This window comes from Tenrec ecaudatus, chromosome 7 (genome assembly GCF_050624435.1).
Source record: "Tenrec ecaudatus isolate mTenEca1 chromosome 7, mTenEca1.hap1, whole genome shotgun sequence".
NCBI lineage: Eukaryota > Metazoa > Chordata > Mammalia > Afrosoricida > Tenrecidae > Tenrec > Tenrec ecaudatus.
Window position 1 is genome coordinate 126,538,258 of NC_134536.1, and position 22,156 is coordinate 126,560,413.

General features: G+C 44.7%; 1 protein-coding gene across 1 annotated transcript in view; it reads left to right on the forward strand.

Annotated features, from left to right (window-relative positions):
• Window positions 1-845: 845 nt before the first annotated feature.
• Window positions 846-22,156, forward strand: part of SUPT3H (SPT3 homolog, SAGA and STAGA complex component) — a 456,451-nt gene continuing 435,140 nt past the window's right edge. The window contains exons 1-2 of the mRNA XM_075555015.1: window positions 846-990; window positions 19,212-19,312. Coding sequence (XP_075411130.1) covers window positions 19,212-19,312 — 101 coding nt within the window. The 5' untranslated portion in view covers window positions 846-990. The remainder of the gene's footprint in view (window positions 991-19,211; window positions 19,313-22,156) is intronic.

The following is a 22,156-nucleotide window of genomic DNA, read 5'->3' on the forward strand; positions in this document are numbered from 1 at the left end:
TGCAGGGTTTGGGTGGTGATGATTATACAACTCTTCTCGCTGTGCTGTGACCGCACTATTGATTTGTAAATGATATGCCAATAAAACGGTTGAAAAGAAAAAAATAAAAGAGGAACGGACCTCACGGGGCTTCGATAAGCAAACACAGGCGGTCGCAAACACAGGCGGTCGTCCTGGAACCTTCCAATGAAAAGACTGCCAGGATGAAAAGCTAGCCCAGCGCCGCGTGTCCCAGCGTCTCTGGACTGATGTCCCTGGGGAATGACTGGCGTTAAGAGGGTCCTGTCCCAGAAAAGAGTTCCACATCCCCACCCTCGCTCGACCCTTCATTGTAATCCTTCCCGGAGTGGGCCTTTCTGATCTTTCCATTTCCCTCTTAAGCATGCCATCCACCCCAATTTCTTAAGAGCAACTCTCATTGGCTACCCTCTGCCCAGAAATGGAAAACCAACTTTGTGCATCGATCACTGAATTTCCTGAAAATCTCAGAATTGCCCCTAAAAAATTCACAGCGGGCCATTACTGGTTTTCACCGTCACCCCTCTCCCAAGTACCCTCTGCATGGCCCCGGGTGGCAAACAGCGTGGGCCCCGCCCGGGACCTTGAAAAACCCAGGCGGGACCAAAGAGGCTGTCCGCGCGCCCCGCCCCCGGCGCCCCGCCCCCGGCGAGAGTGGCGGAAGTAGCTCGCTTCCGAGTGGAGCGCTGGCGCCACGTAGCGCAGTGCGCATGCGTCAGCGCTCGCGGCGCTAGTGGTGGGTGGCGAGTCGACACCTCCTCCCCCCGCCCTACCTCCAGGCCCCGGCTCACGCCATATTGCGGACCCCCCCGCCCCCCGAGGTACCTTTCCCTCTCACACCGGCCCCCGCCCCTCCTATCCCGCCCCTTTCGAAGCGCGTCCGGGGCCGCCGCAGCCGGAACCGCACCTCCTCTCCCCGCACACTGTCCACGCGGGACCCGCGGCCGCGCCACAAGTGTTCTAAAAGCAGAGGTTGTGGGGTCGTCCGGGGTGCGGGGGGTCGCTGAGGGGCGGGGGCGGGGAAGGGCTGGGAGCCGGGGACGGGCGCCGCGCGCGGCCACCCCCTAGTCACCGGGCCCCTCGCCCCGGCCCGCGGCGTCCCGGGAATGGGCGCGTGCGCTGGGGCAGGAGCGCGGGCGGCGGCGCGCGGATCCTCCGGGGGTGTGGAGTCGACGATTGACTCCTCCCAGTCGGCGGGGTGGGGGGGGGGCGTGGGGCGGAGGGCAGCTGGGCTGGCCGGCTCCCAGGTGCTGGGATGGGCTGAGCACCTTGGAGTCACCTGGGTAGTGCTTGATGCGAATGTCCGGAGCAGGAAGCTGGTGTGCTTGCAGAGAGCGGGACAGTTAGTAGATCCCAAGCCAAACACACCGCAATCCGCCCTGGGACACAGGGGAGAGACTCACTCTTACAGGAGTAGAAAGCTCGGCCTAGCTCCCGTGCTTTGAACTGCTAACCTTGACGTTAGCAGCCCCCAACTCCCCCAGGGCTCCTAGCTGATAGTATCCAGAAAAAGGAAATTACCTACACGCGTGTATGTGAGTTAGCCCGCACGTATGACCCTGGGGACGTTCCTTAGCGTCTTTCTGGTCTGTAAAACGTTAATCTTTTACGATTTAGAATGGTGAGGATGGTGTGCTGTGACGCACCCAAAGCTTTGAACAGTGCCAAACACTGCTAGCTAGTTGTAAGGCGTGCCCCCTCCCCCTGCCCCCTTCTTAAGAAGTTCAGAATGAATGTTACCTTATTTTCTAGATTAAAAACCAGGAGACAAGTGTGAATGAACGTGTGCGGGCGTGCATATGATTGTACCCACGAACAAATGAATCTATATGAGGTTAATGAAAACTTTATTTCCTTTGGGGGAAAAACGAGTATGTATTTCTCCGTAAAAAGAGGGCTTAGGGGGAGGGTTGTCACTTCTTGCAGAGCAGCATCTTGGATGAGGGATTAAATTAGATCTGCAAAGATGTACTTGGCGATCCTATTGAGGGCAGACTGGGTAGCATTTCTGGAGGATGCTTTAGATTGCGCTGAATTTTACAAATAATTTGCAAATACAGAACGCAGTTCTTTGGTTGCAAATGTCTTGTCTCTGGGGATCTTCAAGTGAGTGCCTGTGAGGCACACTGTCCAAGAGAACCTTACGCTGGGATGAAAACCGATAAAAGACGCTGCCCCGTGTAATAACTGCTAGAATCTTATGTGGCTCATGAACACTTGCAATGTGATTGAACAGTTTAGTTTTGCATTTTACTAAAATTAAAATAGCCCCACTGACTAGTGGCTACAAAGATTTATTATCTAAACTACTGAGATGCCTTCCAATTCACGATTTGGTGGCGTTGAAATCTTTCGTGATTTGCTGCCTTGTAAACCTTGTGGCACAGTTCCATAGGGTCTCAGCTCTCGGCAGTGGGCTTGGTTCTGGGGAGCCCTGGTGACACAGTAGGGTTAGCTGTGCACTGTTAATCAGAAGGTCAATTGTTCAAACCCACCAACCTCTCCACAGAATGAAAGGGAGGCAGGCTGCTCCTGTGAATGTTGTCGTGGAGAACCCTGAAGAACAGGTTCTACTCTGCCCTATGAGGTCTCTATGAGTCAGCCTACAATCTGCTGGATGACAATGGGTTAAATCAGAGGCACTGGGCTGTCTAGAAGGGAGCTTTTGGAACATTTATGGCCTTAGGGAATCACGATTGCATTCAAATAATGCCTTTCATTGAAAGTCTGTAGTTCTGTACAGGAGTCTGTTAGTACTTTACAGCTTGACAAATTAAAGCAAAGCATTCTTTTGGCTCCTAAATTGTGCAGCTAATCATGCCAGCTCCAGTTGGAGGGCCAGAACAATACTAACGTTTTCTTTAATCATTATTGTACTGTATGGTGAGCATGATTTTCCACTGTCCTTTATCACTGATTAGTTTTCAGTGAAAACTTTTCAATTCTCTTATTTTCCATTTGGAAGATGGTGCTGCCTCAGTGCGCGCCCTCCCCCACCCCCCACCCCCATCTTCTTGTATGAAAAGCTATTTGGGAAATTGTAAAAGCAACCTTTGGGCACTGGGCCAATGTAGAAGTAATTTTGTGGTTGTCAGAGTTCAAAACCTTTGAAGAGATCAAAGTCTGAAATTTGTTGAACAGTATTCCACAAGATTTCTTTCTTGGAAATATGTGGATCCATTTTTCTTTTTTAAGTAAGTGTTTATAAAGTGAAGTTTGAAAATAGGTCTTGGTAAACTTCAGCTAGCACCTGAAATCTGTCCTGATATCCGCGAAATGGTAACCCGAGTCTCAAGGCTGAAGGTAGTAATCGTTAAATCTGGAACAATTTTGGAATTAAGTCATAATCAGGGAATAGCCATTGGTTACAAATTGTAATGAGGTGCTTTTATAAGGGCATCTTGTAGGTCCTGATTTTCTGGGACAATTGTGATTTAATGCCTGCTTGGCTCAGATGAAAAATGTCCGAACTGGAGCTATATATACAATTGTAACTATTTTTAAGTTTGCCAGCTGTAACATAAGGTGATGTATACTATATGACCATTGGATTAAGGCAGGTTAGGAATAATATGATGTCAGCATTTGAGTTTACTTTGAAGTCTGGTGATAACATCACTGTTTTGTGCCAATGTAGTAGATGAGATAACTAGATGAGAGAATGTGAAATAAGGCTAGCAAGTGTCATCTATAACTCTAATGTACTTGCTTTTCTCTCTATAAGTAGATAGAAATCTCGGGAAGATTTTATTTGTTCTCTCCTAAAAGAAAAAAAGAACTTTTGGTGTAGAAGACTCCAGAGAAAATCGGGCCTGTCGATCACTTTATAAGACCAAGTATTCATGTTGAAAATGAGAGCCATTTTATTTTGTGGTGAGGTGAAAGAGTTAAATCGGCGAACTCTGTTTATTATATGTGAATATCAAGAGAGAATTTACTTATCATTCACATAATAGTAAGACCCCAACCTGCTGCCTTCAAATTGATTCCAACTCATGGTGACTCTATCCAGAGCTTCCCAGACTGTAATTCTTCACTGGAGAAGACAGCCTCATTTTCCCCCCCTCTGTGGGACTGGTGGAGTTAACTGCTGGCCTTGCAGTGAGCAGCTTGACTCCTAACACACTAGGCCACCAGATAAATAAATAATAAATAAAGTGAACTCATTTTCCCAAATGTATTCTTAGCAGGATTTATATTGTGGTGGTCAGAGTGTTTAATTGGCAGTCAAACATACTTGGTCTGAGGCCTCACTTGGATTCTTAGTACTCCTGTGATTTGGGACATGTCATTTCACCTTTCTGTCGAGGAGCCCTGGAGTGCATTGGTTACAAATTGGGTTGCTAACTTCGGGGTCAGCGGTTTGAAACCACCAACCCCTCCATAGGAGAAAGAGGCTTTCTGCTCCCTTAAAGAGTTTGCCGTGTTGGAACCCACAGGGGCAGTTCTCCCGTGCCCCATAGGGTCGCTATGATCAGGAATCCACCTGATGGCATTGGGCTTGGTTTGGTTGGGTATGACGCCACAGTCTCCTAATTTATAACCTGGAGAGAGTAAAGTCTCTACTTCTAGGTTCATGAGTTAAATGACGTAACCATGTGATGTGTTGGGAACGGCTCTTGAGAAGTGTTGTGATGTGGAGCCCTTTGCAGTAAACAATTTAGTTTTTGGTTTTCTGGTTCCCGAGAGCAGGACCACACAAGAGGCCAGTGAGTAGGGGGAGCGGGGACCCACCTCAATAAGAGGGAGCACCTGGGAGATGAGGTTGACTATCAGGAGGTCATGTGTTGAAACCAGTTAAGGTCTTGGAGGATGGAGGCTCACAGGTAGGAGAACGCTGCTCTCAGAAAGGTGAGTGTGGAAGGGGAGATCTGTTCTCTAGGGACTTAGAAGCTTCTTCATTAAATATGGCCCTTTCTAAGCTTTTCCATTGAATTATGGGCCTAAGATATAGAGAAGGGACTACTGTCTGCCCCCACCCACTGACTTCGCTTTGAGTCATGAGATGAGAAAGGGCTGAGTGGAGCAGCTGCCCTTGGACCTGACCAGGGAGGAGGAGCTAAGATTTCCCTGGTCTGGGTTGATATTGCAGAAATACTTGAGAGACCTTGGTTGCTATAGCCTTATGTTTGTTAAGTAATGGATCCGGAAGAACTGTTAATGCTCTGAAATTCATCAGGGTGAATACAGAGACTGTTTGACACCAATTCTGAAAACCAAGGTTTCTCTCTCTCTCTTTGATCTTTTGGTTAAGGTATTTAACTTTGCTGATCCTCAGTTTTCTCTCTAATAAAGTGGGATTAGTCTTTAATTTCATTCCATCTCTTCACAGGATTGTTCCCTACCCACTGCCATCAGATCAATTTCGATTCATAAACCCAACCTCACTGCCATCGATTGATTCCAACTCAGCGACCCTGTGGGCCAGAGTAGAACTTGCCCCTATGGGTTTCTGAGACTTTATGCCTTTGCAGGTGTAGGTAGCCTCATCTTGCTCTCACCGAGTAGCTGGTGGATTCAAACCGTTGACCTCTGGTTCTGTAGCTCAATGTACAATCCAGCACCCCACCCGAGCTCCTCCGATTTAGATCATAGCCTCCCTAGAGAGAGTCCTGAATAGCGTCCCTGAAGCTGTACATCTTTACGGGAGCAGAAAGCGTCATCTTTCTTTCCCTCCCTCACCTGGCAGCATGAAATGAGAATTACATTGTCTCACTTTCACAATTTATCTTCATTTTTAAGTGTTTTATGTTGGTCTCTTCTTGTTGGTCTGTCTACTGTGATTGTCTTGTACTGTGGGAGCCAATTCCAACTCATATGACCCCATAGGACAGAGCCGAACTGCCTCATAGGGTTTCCAAGGCTGTAGACTGTATGCAAAGCAGCCCCGGTGGGCTAAGCGGTGGGCTGGCAGTTCAAATTCACTAGAAGAGACATGAACCTGTCTGCCGTAGAAAAGATGTATGTCCCTAGAAACCTCATAGAAGGGTTCCACCCGAACAACTCGAAGTTGGAATTGATTTGAGGGTACTGGGTTAATCTTTGTAGAAAGAGATGGCCCTTCTTTCTCCAGAGCAAGCTGAGGGTTTGAACTGCTGGCCTTCTGGCTACCAGTCAAGCACGCCAACACTACACCATCAGGACTTTTAACCTCCAATAAAGACTGACCTTCATAGTTGTCGATTTTCATTTACAAACCAGCTTAAGTGGAGTACGTCAATGCCATTACCAGTCTGCTCACAGTAATGGTGCTTTATGGGTGTGGTCGCCGAAGGTTCTGCACAGACAACCTCCCCCCTTACCCCAGTGCGAGCGCGCGCGCGCGCGCGAGAGAGAGAGAGAGAGAGAGAGAGAGAGAGAGAGAGAGAGAGAGAGAGAGAGAGAGAGAGAGAGAGAGAGAAGAGAGGAGACAGAGAGACAGAGAGACAACATTCACTTCGTGTGGACCATCCATTGTCTCTTAGGTACTTATCCAAACAGGTTGCTTCCACTTAACCGGAGACTGACAGGGTCTTAATTTCTCGAGTGAGTCTCTGTGGTTTTTTTGCACTATACTCTTAGTATTGCCTATGATAATATCTGTGTGATAGCTTATGGATATCTAAGGTTGAATAAGATAATGAGTATGAACATAGCATGCTGCTTAGCATATGGCATGTGGTAGGTACTGAGAAACTTGTGGATTTACAGGGTTCACAAAACAATAAATTGCAAAAATTTATGTAAATGTACTTTATAAACTGTAGAATACTACTATACAAATAGAAATCACTCCTCCCAAACCTTGAAGGTTGAATTTTGCCGATTTTAAATGCTATAGAGCATAGGCTCTGAAACTTATATGGTCTACTATCTCCTTTAAAGAAAAAAATGACTTAGTTCCCCTTGACAATGAAAAACTTTGGTATTATAGCCCTAAGTGGAGGGTAAATTGTAAGTATCTGCTTTTGTAGCCCCGACTCTAGATTGTTCCAGTGTTGCAGCGTAGCCTGGGCAGTATCACCAAGTTTGTGAAGCCTTAGCGAGAAGGTTAAAGCCTAAGTCCTGTATATTTCACTTTACTCTTGTTCTTTAAGAGAGAATCCTAACCTTAAGGTTCTTTCTTTGAGACCATGCCACCTATGCAGTGATAATCCTTTGTGACATATTCTTAAATTGTTACACTGTTGGTTGAATTTGGAGGAGCCCCGGTGGAGTAGTGGGCCATTCTACAGGAGAAAGACAGGGCTTTCTGCTCCCGTAAAGCGTTAGTCTCGGAGACGCATAGGGGTGGTTCTGCCCTGTCCTGTCGGGTCGGGTCGCTCTGAGTCGGTGTCAGTTTGATGGCAGTGAGTTTTTGTTGGTTGGCGCCATTAGCATCATGACTAGCCTGGTCTGAGTGATGTCTACAGTAACGTGAATTTTCCTAAGGGTTTTCCACAGGTTATTTCATGTAACTTAGGTGAGGAAACAGTTTGCATCTCCATTTTAAAAATGAGGGGATTGAGGCAGGGAGTTGACGTGACCTGCCCAAGGCCACATGGTCAGCATTAGAGCCTGTATTTGAACCCTGGAGCCCAGTTCCTTAGTGCTGCGCTGCGGTTCAGCCTGGGTGGATACAGCACAACCAAGTTCGTTATGACAAACACATTGTGGTGGTCTTGTGGGTTAACTGTGATCAACTTTTATTTGTATGTTCCTCGTGGTGTAGTAGAAAGGACTCTGGACCTCAGTTTTAGTCCCCGCTGTATCACTAAATAGTGATGTGTCCTTGGGCAGTTCAAGAAACCCCTCTGGACTTCAGTTTCCTCACCTGAAAAATGAGGGATTTGGAGGAAATTAGTGATTTTTCAAATTGCAGTTAAAAGCTGCTCAGATGTCTTTGGCCCCCTGCTCCCGCCTAGTTGCATAGTTTTTATTTTTTTTTCTATTTGTGATTTTTATCTGCCAGCCTGAGACCTCCTTTTAAACAAAGAATGCCTAAACTGAAGTCATCAGTCCCCAAGACAATGACAGTGAGTCCCGTGAGAACTGTAAAGATAGCTCCTCAGTACTTCCTTCCTTTACGGAGGATGTTAGAAGGAGCCCTGGGGGGCATTGTGGCTGCACAAATTGGCCTGCGAACTGATAGGTCCCCAGTGAGAAAACAAGGCCATCTACTCCTGTCAAGAGTTGCAGTCTCAGAAACCCACAGGGCCAGTCTACCCTGCCCTCTAAGATAGCTAGATGGGAATCAACCTAATGGAAGTGAGTGAGGGAGTTAATGGTTGGGTGTCTTTTACAGAGGAAGAAACTAAGGTACTAAAATTTTAGCGAGTTGGGGAGTTTTGGTTAAAATACTGAACTAGATAGACTGAATATTCAGCTTTTCAGTTTCAAAATCTGTTTTGTTTTTTATTAGGTGGGTGACTTGGTGCCAGCATTTTTTCTTCATTGTGAGCGAGGAAATACTTGTGGAAAAGCGTGTGATGATAGGTGTAAGAAAGACCCTTATAAACGCTTGGATGTTTATACAGAAGTCATCTAGTTTTTGTGTGTCTATAATAAATCTCCCAGTGCCTTTTCTGTTTCAAACCACTTAGACTATGTTTAAACCACATCAAACTTTTTATTAACATGTGGATCTTTATTACAGGATTTTTTTAAAGGTTTATAATTTTTAGACTGTGATTTTTAAGCTGGGATAGAATTTTGGCCTGTAAGAAACCTTAGGTGAATTTGTCTTCTCTCCTGTTTTTTATTCTCTTTTGAACAGCTTTGTGAAGAGCCCTTACCTCTTACCACTAGGAGCATATTTGACTCGAGAATTTTGCATATACGTAGAATGTTACAAATAACCATTAACTCAGTTATGTTTTATGTAAAAGCAATAGTGTTGTAATATTTTTAAAAAAGCTTTTGTCAGGGACTGGATAGTGTGTTTTACAATGATCTTGTACGAACATCTGCAGTGAACTTTGGAGACCATTTTTGCAAAGAAAAAGCTGTTTATTGATTGATTTTTTATTTAATTTAGTATTTGCATACTGGACTATAAACGCACATACAATGGAAAAGCCTACATTAAATTGAGGCTGACAAAGACATTTAAGACAGAAGAATTTAGAGTGCCTCTGAGCAGTGTGTCCCTGAGCTCCTGGCTCTTGTACCTACAGAGCATGTGTCAGTGTGCGGTTTACAACTGCCCACCTGCCTGTGGGGCGGGGGGTGGGGGGGTGGGGGACCAAGAGCGCATCTGCACAGCTCGTGAAGTGCCCTGGCACCCTTGAACGTGTGGCGTGGATTTCCGTGTTTGAGTGCCCATTATGTAAGTTGTTCCTGACAGAGAAATGGGGCTGGAGAGATTGTTGCTCATTATCACCAGGCTTTAGATTGATCAATCATGTATCTAAACAAAAACCCCGTGCCTCCAGCATACTTTCAGCTTTCTGCCTCCCGCAGCCTGCTGTCACTAAGCCGCTGCAGGCTTTTGTCTCCACCTCATTGTCTCGTACAAGGGCCTTCAAAAGGTTTGTGGGAGAATTCCACCATTAGTGTTTAATTATATTTTCCCCGGAACTTGTTGTACCCCCCTTCCTAAGTCTCGCAAACGTAACATAGTCCAACTAAGTTCCTGTTTTTGTTTTTTCAATATTTTCGGGTTTTTTTCCCTCCTTTTCTTCACATCCTGCCTGATCTCAATCAGTGACACCTTCCTACCCATGGCTCAGGGTCCCCGTCCGTGTTGGAGTCACTGGCTTCTTGTCTGTCACAGCCCATGTCCCGGCTGTCGCACGCCCGCTCTGTTGTGGGATTCGACTCACAGTGACCTCCGGTGGCAGTGTCATCACCATCTTCCTTCCACCAAGCCACTGGGTGAGCTCGAACTGTGAACCTTTGGGTTAGTCACCGGGGCTCCATGCCTCAACTCTACCTTCAAAATACATTTTCAGAACTCTGACCACTTCTCGTCTCTACTAATTCAAGCCACGGTTATCTCTTGTCTAGACAGGTTTCGGTCACTTATTAAACAAACTAGCGTGTTGTACCCTGTACTGCCTTAGAGTTTGTTCTCATAGCTGCCAGAGTTTTCTTTAACAATCTAGAACTTCATCAATTGTGTCTGGAAGGTGCGCAACATAGAATGCCAGTTTAATAGAACAAAGTCTTCTTGCATTAGGGGAGTACTTGAGTGGAGGCCCATACAATTGATGAAGACAAAGCGGGTGCATAAGCAAATGTGGTGAAGAAAGCTGATGGTGCCCGGCTATCAAAAGATATAGCGTCTGGGGTCTTAAAGGCCTGAAGTTAAACAAATGGCCATCTAGCTCAGAAGCAACAAAGCCCCCATGGAAGAAGCACACCAGCCTGTGCTATCAGGAGGTTTCGAAGGGATAAGGTATCAGGAATCATCAGAACAAAAAATCATATCATAGTGAATGAGGGCAGGAGTGTGGAGTGGAGACCCAAAGCCCATTTGTAGGCCACTGGACATCCCCTTACAGAAGGGTCTCGGGGAGGAGACGAGCCAGTCAGGGTGCAGTGTAGCAACAATTAAACATACGACTTTCTTCTAGTTCCTAAATGTTTCCCTCCCCCCCCCCCCACTATCATGATCCCACTTCTACCTTACAAATCCAGCTAGAGCATAACATGTACACTGGTACAGATAGGAACTGGAAACACAGGGAATCCAGGGTGGATGATCCCTTCAGGACCAGTGGTATGAGTGGCGATTCTAGGAGGGTGGAGGGAGGGTGGGTTAGAAAGGGGAAACCGATTACAAGGATCTACATGTGACCTCCTCCCTTGGGGATGGACAACAGAAAAGTGGGTAAAGGGAAATGTCGGACAGGGCAAGATATGACAGAATAATAATTTATACATTATCAAGGGTTCATGAGGGAGGGGGGTGGGGAGGGAGGGAAAAATGAGGAGCTGATGCCAGGGGCCTAAGTGGAGAGCAGATGTTTTGAGAATGATGAGGGCAATGAATGTACAAATATGCTTAAAAAAAAAAAGTCACAGAATGGTAGAATAGATATTTTAAAAAAGAAACATCGTCATGGAGAGCAAATGTTTTGAGAATTATGAGGGTAACGGATGTACAAGTGTGCTTTATGCAATTGATGTATGTATGGATTGTGATAAGAGTTGTATGAGCCCTCAATAAAATGATTTAAAAAAAACCCCTAAAACTTTCCAAGTCACCTCCCATGAGAAATTCTCTACTAACTTCACATAATATTCACCTAAAATGTGATCTACAAGGGAGCCCTGGTGGTCTGGTGGTTAAGTGTTGGGTTGTGATCCAAATGGTCACAAGTTGGCAGTTCAAAACCACCTCCTTGGAGAAAGACTAGGCTTTCTACTCCCCAAACAGTTACCATTTCAGAAACCCGAAGGGGGTGGCTATGAGTCAGCATTGACTCAGTGGCAGTGGGTTTGAGATTTTGTGATCGACAGGGCACTCTATGACCTGGCTCTAGCTCACCTTTCAGTCCGTACCCCCTACTATGTATTCTGTCTGTTTGCTCCCTTCATTCTTGGCACACTGCCAAGGATCTCCATCCTTGCTGCTCACTTGGCTGTCTAGTTCTCCCCAGAGTTCCTTTCTGCACTTGGGTCCTAACTTATAGTAAATGTCACCTCCAATTTGATATCACTTTATTTAATTTCCTTTTCTAGCATTTACCACTATCCGAAAAATGTTTGCATGCTTGCCTGCATTATAGTGCAGTTTTGCTTGTTTGATTTGGCTGCCAGTAGATCCTGAACTCTTAGAATCCTGTTTGTCTGGTCATGGTGTCCAGTAAATAGTTCTGCATGAATAATCCACAGTATAGATGGCGCTTTGGTGACTTTGTAGTGTGAAGATTCTTTATAAGGAGAGGATAGGTAACAGTGACTTTGGGAGAAGAGAGTGGAAGCCATTACAATAATATCTATTCATCTCTCTGTTTGCGCAAGGCCTGGTGGATAAGTGGTTTATGCATTGGGCTGCTTGCCACAAGGTCACCAGTTCAAAACATACCAGTTGCTCCACAGGAGGAAGTTGAGGCTTTCTATTCCCGTGAAGAGCTGCAGTCTAGGAAACCCACAGGGGTAGTTCTAACTGGTCCTGTAGGCTCACATGAACCTGAATGGGTTCAATGGCAGTGAGTTTGCTTCCTGGTATCTCTCTGGAGCCCTGGCGGGTCATACATCGAGCTGACAAACTGCAAGGTCACCTGCTAGAAACCATCTTTCAGGAGACTGATGAGGCTGTCTGTTTCCATAGCCACCTAGAGCGGTACTCCTCAACCCTCATGTGGTGGTGACCCCCCAACCATAAAACTATCTTCATTGCTACTCTATCACTGTCACTTTGCTAGTGTTACGAATCGAGTGACCCTTGTGAAAGGGTCGCTCGACCCCCAAAGGGGTCGTGACCCACAGGTTGAGAACTTTTGACGTAGAGCCTCAAAAACCCACAGGGGCAATCTGTCCTGCCCTCTAGGGTATCTCTGAGTCGGAAACCACTCGATGGCCGTGATAGTCAGGATACTGATGGAGGCGAGATTAGAAAGGAAGATTGAATATAGACTTGCTTTATTGAAAGAAAAATGGTCAGGACCAGAGTGTCTGGGTGTGGGCAGGGAAGGAGCGAGGGTTAGGGTTACTCCTAGAGCACTGGTAGATGCCCTGGTGGTGCAGTGGTTAAAGTGCTCAGCTGTGAACTCCGAGATGGGTGACCCGAGCCCACCAGCTGCTCAGTTGGAGAAGGGTGTGGTGGTCTGCCTTTGAAAAGGTTTACAGCCTTGGACACCCTCGTGAACTGCTCTGCTCCATCTTGCAGGGTTGCCATGAATTGAAATGTGGGTTCATAGAATTGGCAATGTTGTTGAACAGAGAAGCAGATTTGGTGGAGGTAAACGTATTAGGAAATAGTATATTAGAAAAGTTTTGTGCCCTTGGTAGTTATGTTCAAACAGTGACTCTCTTCCGACGTACAGTGTAGCTGGTAATCTGTCGTTCTGATCATTCGAAACCAGAACAGACCCACTGACATTTAGTTGATTCCAATTCACAGAGCTCTGTCTGGGGTTTCAGAGACTGTAAACCTTTCAGGAAACAGGCAACCTCATCTTTCCCCCTTGGTGTAGCTGGTGAGTTTGAATGTCCCGTCTTCTGGTCAGGCCTGTCCCTGTCCCACAGTGCCCCTTATTTTGATCATTTGATGTTCCTTGTAAATATCTATAGCTTTTTATCTGCGTTCCAGACTTGGACTCGTGAGCTTGGCTTTCTCGGATGTGCTTCTTATCGTGGCCATTTTTAAGAAAAGTGACCGCTCAGTGAATGATAAGGCAGGATATGTCCCGAGACCTTTTATTACTCTTGAGTAGTGGTGCTTCATTACCTCAAAGTACTTTGACTTCCGTGCATATTTCATTTTAAAAGTGCTGTGAAATATTAACAGTTTGGACTGGCTCACTTAGTTATTTTAATTGTCAGTAGATAAGGCAAATATCTACTGTTATTTAAGATTATAGTTTTAAATCCCAGTGCAATCATCTCATACTAAGTGACTCTGATACTCTTTCTTTGTTCTTATTATATCCTGTGCATAATCTCTAAACTTACTCCACTGGCTGCGTCTATAAACCTCATTAGATTGGGACCTACTAGACTTTTAAAAAAAATCTCTGTAGTCTTTATTTTAGCTTTCAGTAGTTTGTTTATAGCTAACATTTATCGAATGTCAGCATGTCAGGTGGTACTCATATATACACTCACTGGCACCCAGTCAGGTCTGATTCATGGCGCCCCTATAGGGTAGAACTGCTTCTGTGGGTTTCCGAGACGGTAATAACTCCTTATGGGAGTAGAAAGCCCGGTTTTTCTCCCTAACTCATGTACTAGGCACTAAGATTGCAGGTCAAACATTGCCACTCTTCTTAGGGAGTTAGACTAAAGATGAGAAGATAGATGACCCTACGATACAGTATGGAACTGCTAGGCGCCCCTGGGTATTGCATTTGTGGTTAAAGCGCTAGGCTACTACTCACTAAAGGATTAGAGACTAGTCCACATGAAGTCCCTGAGACGAAAGGCCTGGTGATCGACTTCCACCCACCACCTATTACAGCCCAATGGAGCACAGTGCTCTCTCACACACGCAGGGTTGACGGGAGGAGGAGCTGACAGGATGACAGCTGGTTCACATAAAGCACTAGTTTTCCTGGTATGTAATTGAACACAAATGATTTTTTTAGTTATGAAAAATAGTTTGAGTAAAGTTGCTATTAATTTTGAAACAGATACAAACGATATGAATCATCTGTTCCTTGGAGTATTCATGTGATGTCTTGCAGCAGGTAGCTGAGTGAATCTGTATTTTCATAACTACCAGAGTCTGCTGATATGGGGCATATATTAATGTCTTGATATGACTGTGTTATCTCTAAAGCCAGCTAGAGATGTTTTTGAATTTTGAACATTTTAATTTATTTTATGTTTTTGGCATTCTCAGTGATTGAATGACCATTTGGTATAATTTTTCACAGCAGGATAAATTGAGATCATGATGTAATTTGAGTTTTTTAATAACCAGAATGCAGTGCCTAATAGTGTTGGCTTAACCATAATTGCTTCCTTCCTTTGGAGTTTTATGAAAATGTTCTGATTATTAACGGTTTTCTATGTCCATTATGCGGGAAGTTTAGGTTCTGAAGTAAACTTGGGCACCATCAATGCCCAGAGTCATGGTCACAGGTCTAAACTAATACTCCTCAGCCACGCCGCAATCGGAGAAGTGACCTCAGTGGGTAGGCAAGTGGGTTTTACAGTCCGGATTTTGTTATTGTTTGAAGGGCGCTATAAGTAGGTAGCAAAGACTTCCCAGCTTTCAGACCTTCTTAAGGAAAGGATGCTTACTGGTGTTTTTTTTTGGTAGTCAAATTCTCTACCACTGAGCTTTACCCGCATCGTGGTGTTTTTCTTTGGCCGACCTAGTCACCCAAAATAAGAAACCTACGTAGAACCCAACAGTATGTATATTTTATTTTTGTTTACTTAGCCTTTTTATGATGTGTAATGCAAATTCAGTTGAATATTTATTTTTGTAGCAGTGTGTTTTGAAGGAAGCGATGGTACATCGTTAAGTTCTATTGTTTGAAGTAAAAACGTACATGTCAACTTGGTCTCTCTGAACCAGAATTTTACAGATGTGACTTAGTATTGGCTATTGGCTTAATAATAAGTTTTAAATAGTTTTAATCAGAAATGAACTTATTCTTTGAGTTCACATTTAAACTGTGGCATGTTGAAATAATCTAGGTTCCAATCTGCACATCTGAATTCATTTTGTAAAATATGGCAAACAGCTGCATTTCGATTGAAAGCTAAAACAACTGCAGGACATTAACCCATTGAGAAGATTACAGTAGGTTTTCAGTTCCATGTTAACTGTATTTATTAGGGAAAATTGACTTGAGTGCTTCTGCTTTTAACCGACATTTTTTCCCCCCTCTTAAATGTCTGGAAGAAAGGAAATAAAGCATTGGAATGATAGGACTTTGATGTGTAAAGAAGTTAATGTCTAAAGAAGTTAATTATCCAAATCATCAAACAAAATGTGGGCATGGGAAATAATTATTTTAAAGAGTCTAATGAGCTATCAGCTCATCATGTCAAGAAAAATGCTATTCACCTGTTTGATTTAAAAATTAAATAACCTGACTGTGAAAGGATGATGGTGCTTATCATAAACTGGGATGGGGACCTTTTTCCTCTTCCCAATAAATACTCTTGATGTGAAACATTTGCACCAGGGGGACAACTGAAGAAAGCTGTGGTTTTATTACGAATTTCCTTTGTGCACTGTCTCCGATGGAGTGACTGCGTCTGCACAGTGGGAAGGGCAGTGCTGTCTGAGGTCTCTTGCGTTCACGTTTTCTCCAGCATGCCCCTGTCAATCCAGGTGGATAAAAAGCTTTCCTCTGGGGCCCTGGAGAAATCCAGTGTCCTTTAGTAGCACTTTCCCCCTTGTTCTGCAGGATCTCAGGGACTGGACACCGGTGGTTTCCTTTCTGTTTGCTCCCAGTCTTGAAGGTTATTTGAGTTTTCCCTCTTTTGACCTGATTTTCAAATGCTAGTGCTTCCACTCCTCAATCATATCCCCCCAAGAAAACCACACCAAACTCTCTACCATGGAAGTCAGTGCTGACTCAGAGACCCTGCGAGACAGGGTAGCACTGCCAAGACTGTGACTGCTTACAGGAGCAGAAAGCCCGCCTTTCTCCTGCAGAGCTGCCGGGGGCTCAAACTGCTGACCTTGCAGATCATAGTCCAGCTCACAACCACTATGCCACCAGAGCTCTTATGTCAAAAGCCTTTGCACGAAAGGGGCAAATTTAGGCTGACCAAAAAAACAAAAACAAAAAGATGGTTTTTCTTAGTTTTTGATATTTGGGTTTCAAGCCATTTAAGTCGCACCTTTCCCCCCTCAACTCCTGCATTCTCTGTGTAAAGGTTTTGGCCTGGCCATTAAGACCCATGGACCAGAACCAAGGGTTATATAATCATTAGTTGCACCTGTCACATTGGCTATCAGGTGATGGCAGACCTAATTACCCAGGTAGTAAGCTGTTTGTTTTAGTTCTCTGATCTGCTGTCTTCTCAGAAGTTTAATATAAGGCTTACATTCAAGTTCAAGGCTTCCGACTGGTCAATTCTGTTTTGATGCCTTGCTAAGAATAGCTTCAGTTTTCTTCTGAGGATCAGCTGGCTGGTTTGAACCCCTGACCTTGCAGTTAGCCCTCCCAGGCTTACTTAACTGGGTCAGCAGGGCTCCACCTATTTGTACATAGGGCCTAATTAGAATGAATCTCTGATTTAGTCTGTCTGAAGTGAAAACTCCATTTCTCAGCGGGGAGATAAAGCCGAATGAACTAACTCAAAGTCCTTGTTTCAGGTAGTGATCCAGCCCATTCTGACTCATCGTGAGCCTATAGACTGGAGAGAACTGCTCCCTGTGGGTTTCCTGGACCGTAACTTTATGGGAGTAGAAAGCTTTCTCTTTCTCTGGCCCAGTGCCTGGTGGTTTCGAACTGCTGAACTTGTAGATCATAGCCTAACTCGTACCCACTATACCACCTGGGCATGCAAGTCCCCTGCTTTCTTTTAGCCTTCATTACCCACATGAGCAGTCAGATTAGAGGGATGCATTAGGACGTTAAACTGGACTGCAGTGTGAAGATTGACTTGAGAGAGGAAGGGGGCCCTAGAGCAGTAGAATAAGAGGGAAGAATGTGAGAACTTCAAGTAGAATTTGCTGAGCCTTTTGCAAATTATAGAGTGTGGGAGAAGGAATCAAAGATAATGATGGAGTAGTTGAGGTCAGATGACTAGGAGCAGGAGGCTGTGGGACAGCCAGTCCCTGGGTTGCGAATGTCCAAACAGCATATGGCCTGTACCAATCCCAGCGAAGCCCATTGCACTGAGAATCTGAGATACATATACTTGTTCATAATAACATAGATGCTCTTTGCTACAGCTTTGTGATTTTTTCCAAAACGTTATCAGTGCATCATGTTTTTCTTTTAAAAGAAAAAAAAATCTTCACGTCACTTACACTCGTGTTTGTGGAATGTAATAAGTCTAAATTAGTCATATAAAAGAATTTAGCAAATGTAAATGGGAACTTGCTTAATATTTCCCCGTTTACAGTAAAAGTTATCATTTATTGTTTACTGTGTGCCAAGTGCTGTTCAGCAAACTGTATACATGTTGGTCCATTTAATCTTCATGACAACCTTGAAATGAGGTGAGAGTTCCCAGTTTTTAGATTAGGAACTTGAGACATAGGAATTAAGTAATCTTCTCAAGGTCCGAGTATAGTAGCTGAGCAACATGACTCTAGAATCTTCCCTTTAATTTGCTTTCTGAGCTTTCTTTAAAGTTCCCTGGTGGTGCCTGAGCCCTGGCAGCTGTTCAGTAAGTGCCGGACTGCTAACCACAGGGTAGTGGTTCAGACTCGTCAGTCATGCTGGGAAGAGAGATGAGAGATTCACCACCTGGAACACCTTATGGAGGGTGACTGTGAGTCAAAAGCAACTTGACGCTACTAGGATTTTTTTCCCCCCTTAAAGTCCTCATTTCATCTTTACGTTATCATATGCTAGTTCCGAATTGGCTCTATAGGGTCTCTGAGTCAGAATTGCCTCGATGGCAGTGTGGTTTTGAGTTTTGGAATTCTAACTTGGTTGGATTCTTCTTTAGAATCTGCAAAGTATTTTTATTTTAAGGAAAGTTTTTCAGAGTTAACATAAACCTGTAAAATAACGCTTCTTGAGTATTTGTTGTGGCATAGTTGTGTATGGGACTGAGCATGTATGAAGTAGAATAGTATACAGTCGGGTTGCATCTTTTTTCTTCATTATGCGTCAGTTTAATGGTATTGGCGTTGTCAGATCTTAAATGGAATGAGGTGCATATTGTAGGCTTATGGCTCATAGCACCGAGTTACTTCTGACCTGTGCTTCGGCTGTATGTGTCGTTTTCTTTGTAGTTTGGGCTTTGGTTCAGCTGGGAGTTAGCGCTGTCTCAGTGCTTTCAAGTTGAGCACATTACTACAGGGGAGCTCTCTTTACTGACTTTTTGCGTACAAGTATATAAGCTACAAATAGCAGAGTTGTTCTGGATAAAATCGGGGATGTGTGTTTGGGGGCCATGGGACCTCTTTGCAGTGCCTCCAGGGAACGAACCATGGGGCTCCCTAGATCATATTTTGGAAATCTCAGAGCTCTATTAGCTGTTACAGTGTTTTTCTTCTAGTCCTTATTGAAAACAGGTACTGAAATATTTATCATTTAAGCATTTGGTGTTCCACATGACTAAGCAATATTTTTATCTCCTTCCAGTTTAGTAAAGAATAAAACCCAAACCGCACTCAGTGCCGTCAGCTCAGTGTGACTCATGGTGACCTGTGAGCAGGACAGAACCGCCCCTGTGGACTTCCGAGATTGTAACTCTGTAGGGGAGTAGAAAGCTTTGTCTCTCTCCGGCAGAGAGCTGGTGATTTCAAACTGCTGACCTTGCTGTTAGCGGCCCGATGCGTAACCATTACGCCACCAGTTTTACATAAAACAAAGCATTGCGTTATTTGTTCTATAAGTCACTTATAATTGCTCTTTTCCATGTATCTGTTTCTAATTAAAATACATATTGTAACCTCCTTTCTGTTACGTGTTTAGATGAACAACCCTGCAGCCAGCCCAATGCCCACTACAACATCAAGTACTGGACGAAGTATGGGGAAATCCGTAAGCTTTGCAGTTGAACTACAGAGTATGATGTGAGTATGTTTCCGTATCCCGATTCTGCTTTAAAATTGACCCTTGGTGGTGGGGTGGGGGACTGGAAATCAAATTTATAAAACTTAATTTGGAAATAATTTGGAAGTGTCTGATAACATTTTTAACTGGGCCTCCGCGAAAGAGGCAGAAGTGGTTGAAAATGGTACAACAGTACCATGGTTAATACAAGTGCCTAAAGGCTCATCTTTACGCAAGTTAGAAGGAGTGCTCACGTACACAGGGTTTTGCTCAAATATCTGTCCACACCTGCGTTAAGGATCATTTAATACTATTTCAGTTTTAGATTTAGCAACTGGGAAATGGATTATGTTTCTGGGCCGTTGAAATGTTTTCACAGAGAAGTTCCTCGTTTCTCTCAAACATCATACCCCTATGAGCCTGAATTAGTTTTTAACTTTTGATTGTATTTGAAATCACCGTTTTTCAGACAGAGGGAAAATATTTAGAAGTCTTTTAAAAGATACATTTGCTTGGAGAAATTGTCCAGCCGTTAGGATTTCTTCCCTCTGGCCTGTCCTGCTGGCAATTTCTGCCCTGCGTTGAGTGAGAGTGTCTATTTTGCCGCGACGGAAGGTAGCATCTTTATCAGCGATGCTGTCTGCCGGCACATATTACTTTATCTTTTATTATTGGTTCAGGAGACGATTGACTGCAGAAAGGGCATACACATTAGAGATTTTCCTTTCTTGCGGCTACGTTTCTCATGACTTAACGGGGAGCTTCCATGGATGTTTCTCAGGGAGCAGCAGCATCTTCCTCCCGCGCTCTGGATCACAGCCTCTGAACATGCTGACTGTGTAAGACGGATCTGTGCGCATCCGCTAAACAACCTTGGAAACATCCCGCCACAGATTCCCTCATTTTTAATTTGGCAGTTTTTCAAAGTCACAAAATTGGAGGGAACAGGAAAATGAAATCCATGTCTCTGTTATCCAGCTCTCACCGTTAGCACAGTTCCCCGTACAGTAGCCGCTCCTTTTCTATGAAGGATTTCAAAGCCAATCCCAGAGGATCATATTTCAAACTCTGGTATTTTGAAAACAATGTGTTTGTAAAGTAGGTATAAAAAACAGTTGACCTGCATGCAGCACAGGGGCCCATGAACGATAGCTGTGGGCCGGTGGGCTCGCTCTCTGCCTGTTTTCCACATGGGGTCTCATTGGACTGCAGCCATGTTCAGACAGTTACCTGTTGCTCATGGCTGCCCCCGTACCCAGGACAGAGTGGAGGATGAGAGAGACCGACCATCTGGTCTGGTGTTTTCTCTCTGGCTCCTTGCAAAGTCAGCTTGATGAGTTCTGATATGGGGAAGGCCGCTCGCTGTAAGCAGAAAGCCGTAGACTGGTATTTCCCTTTGTCATGTCTACTTAGGAGAGATTCTACTTAGGGGATTTGATGGGCTGCAGGCCATTTAGGAGAACCGAGAGAGAAAAAAAAAAAAGCTAAATTCAGCACTTTCTTATTAAATACTTTTGCAAACATCTTCTCAGCAAATGTGCCTAAGCTGTATTCAGAATGCAGAAGTTGATTTTGGCTGCAACTCTGGAAGAAATGTACATTTTCCTTCTATTTCAGACCTCAGAGAGGGGCCACTCCTAGTAGTTACATTCATCATTATAGTGTGAAGGTATTTTTTTTTCTCCTTATGAATTACTTCGTAGGATAGGGAAATAGGGTTGACATTGGGGAATCCCCTTTACATTGATCAGCTATTTGCTGTTGGCATAACATTTGTGGGCATTTGCTGGTATGAAATTGGAATCCATGTACATCTCATCCTGAAGTACGCGTTCCTTTCAAATGAGAAAGTGCAGGCTTAAGTCTCTGTGTTTGTGTTGCAAGCATTTCACTCTGTGAACCCTCGTTTTCCTGCTACTGCTTCATAACTCCAGGGCTGTGAGCATTGTGAAGGTTCAGGCCCCAGCTGGTCACCGCTCTTCCACACGAGCCTGTTCACCTCTGACGAGCTGCTTTCTTTTATCTGCCTGCTCCCTAAATCACTAACAACACCGCAGTGTGTTTTCCAGGGGTCATTCCCCTGGAAGGCGTCTCGTTGTCAGACCCAATGAGCTGGTCATGGTCTGCGCTTAGACCACGGGGATTTCATAGAAAGATACTGCCGGGCTGTGCCATCAGATGGGGCTTGAGCTTTGCTAGAACTTGTCGAAGTTTAAATTTGGTGTAATGTGCACCACTGACGAAGAATTTGGAAATGCTTTTACAGCTTTAAAGGATCAGTAGTTAAGTAATTGATGATAGGCCAGGGCTGATAGCGGCTGTCACATAACTGAGCAACTTTGTTATAGCTCTTTGTTGCAGCTTTGAATAGCATGTGCTGAAAGAGACGGGAGGATTTTCACTTTTAAGTTCCTGATTGCAAACTGTAAGTTAGAAAGTGAATATTTTTCAACTCACAGATAACTTTCAAGCGTCTGAAAGTGACTCTGCCTGTATCTGATCCTTGCTGCACTAAAGAAGGGCCTGGTTGGCTGTGTACAGTGGTGTCACTGACGGCTTTTTAGAAGGAGGAAGCTATCAAAGGTGAAGGACCATCTCCCTGATGTTCATGCTCACCTGAGTCTGTCTCAAAGAGACCCATTCTGTAAATACTGGAATGATCAGTCAAAGCAAACCACACCCGCTGGGACGAGTGCTCTCCTGCTGCAGATGGCTCGATAAGACGGGAAGACCTGCCTGCCTGGGTTTCCGTGCTATAGTGCTTATGGGAGTAGAAACTCTTCTTCCTCCCCCTGCCAGAGCTGGCAGCTCTCACTGCGGCCCTGCGGTTAGCGGCTCCGTGCATCTCCTCCAAGGTTCCTTCA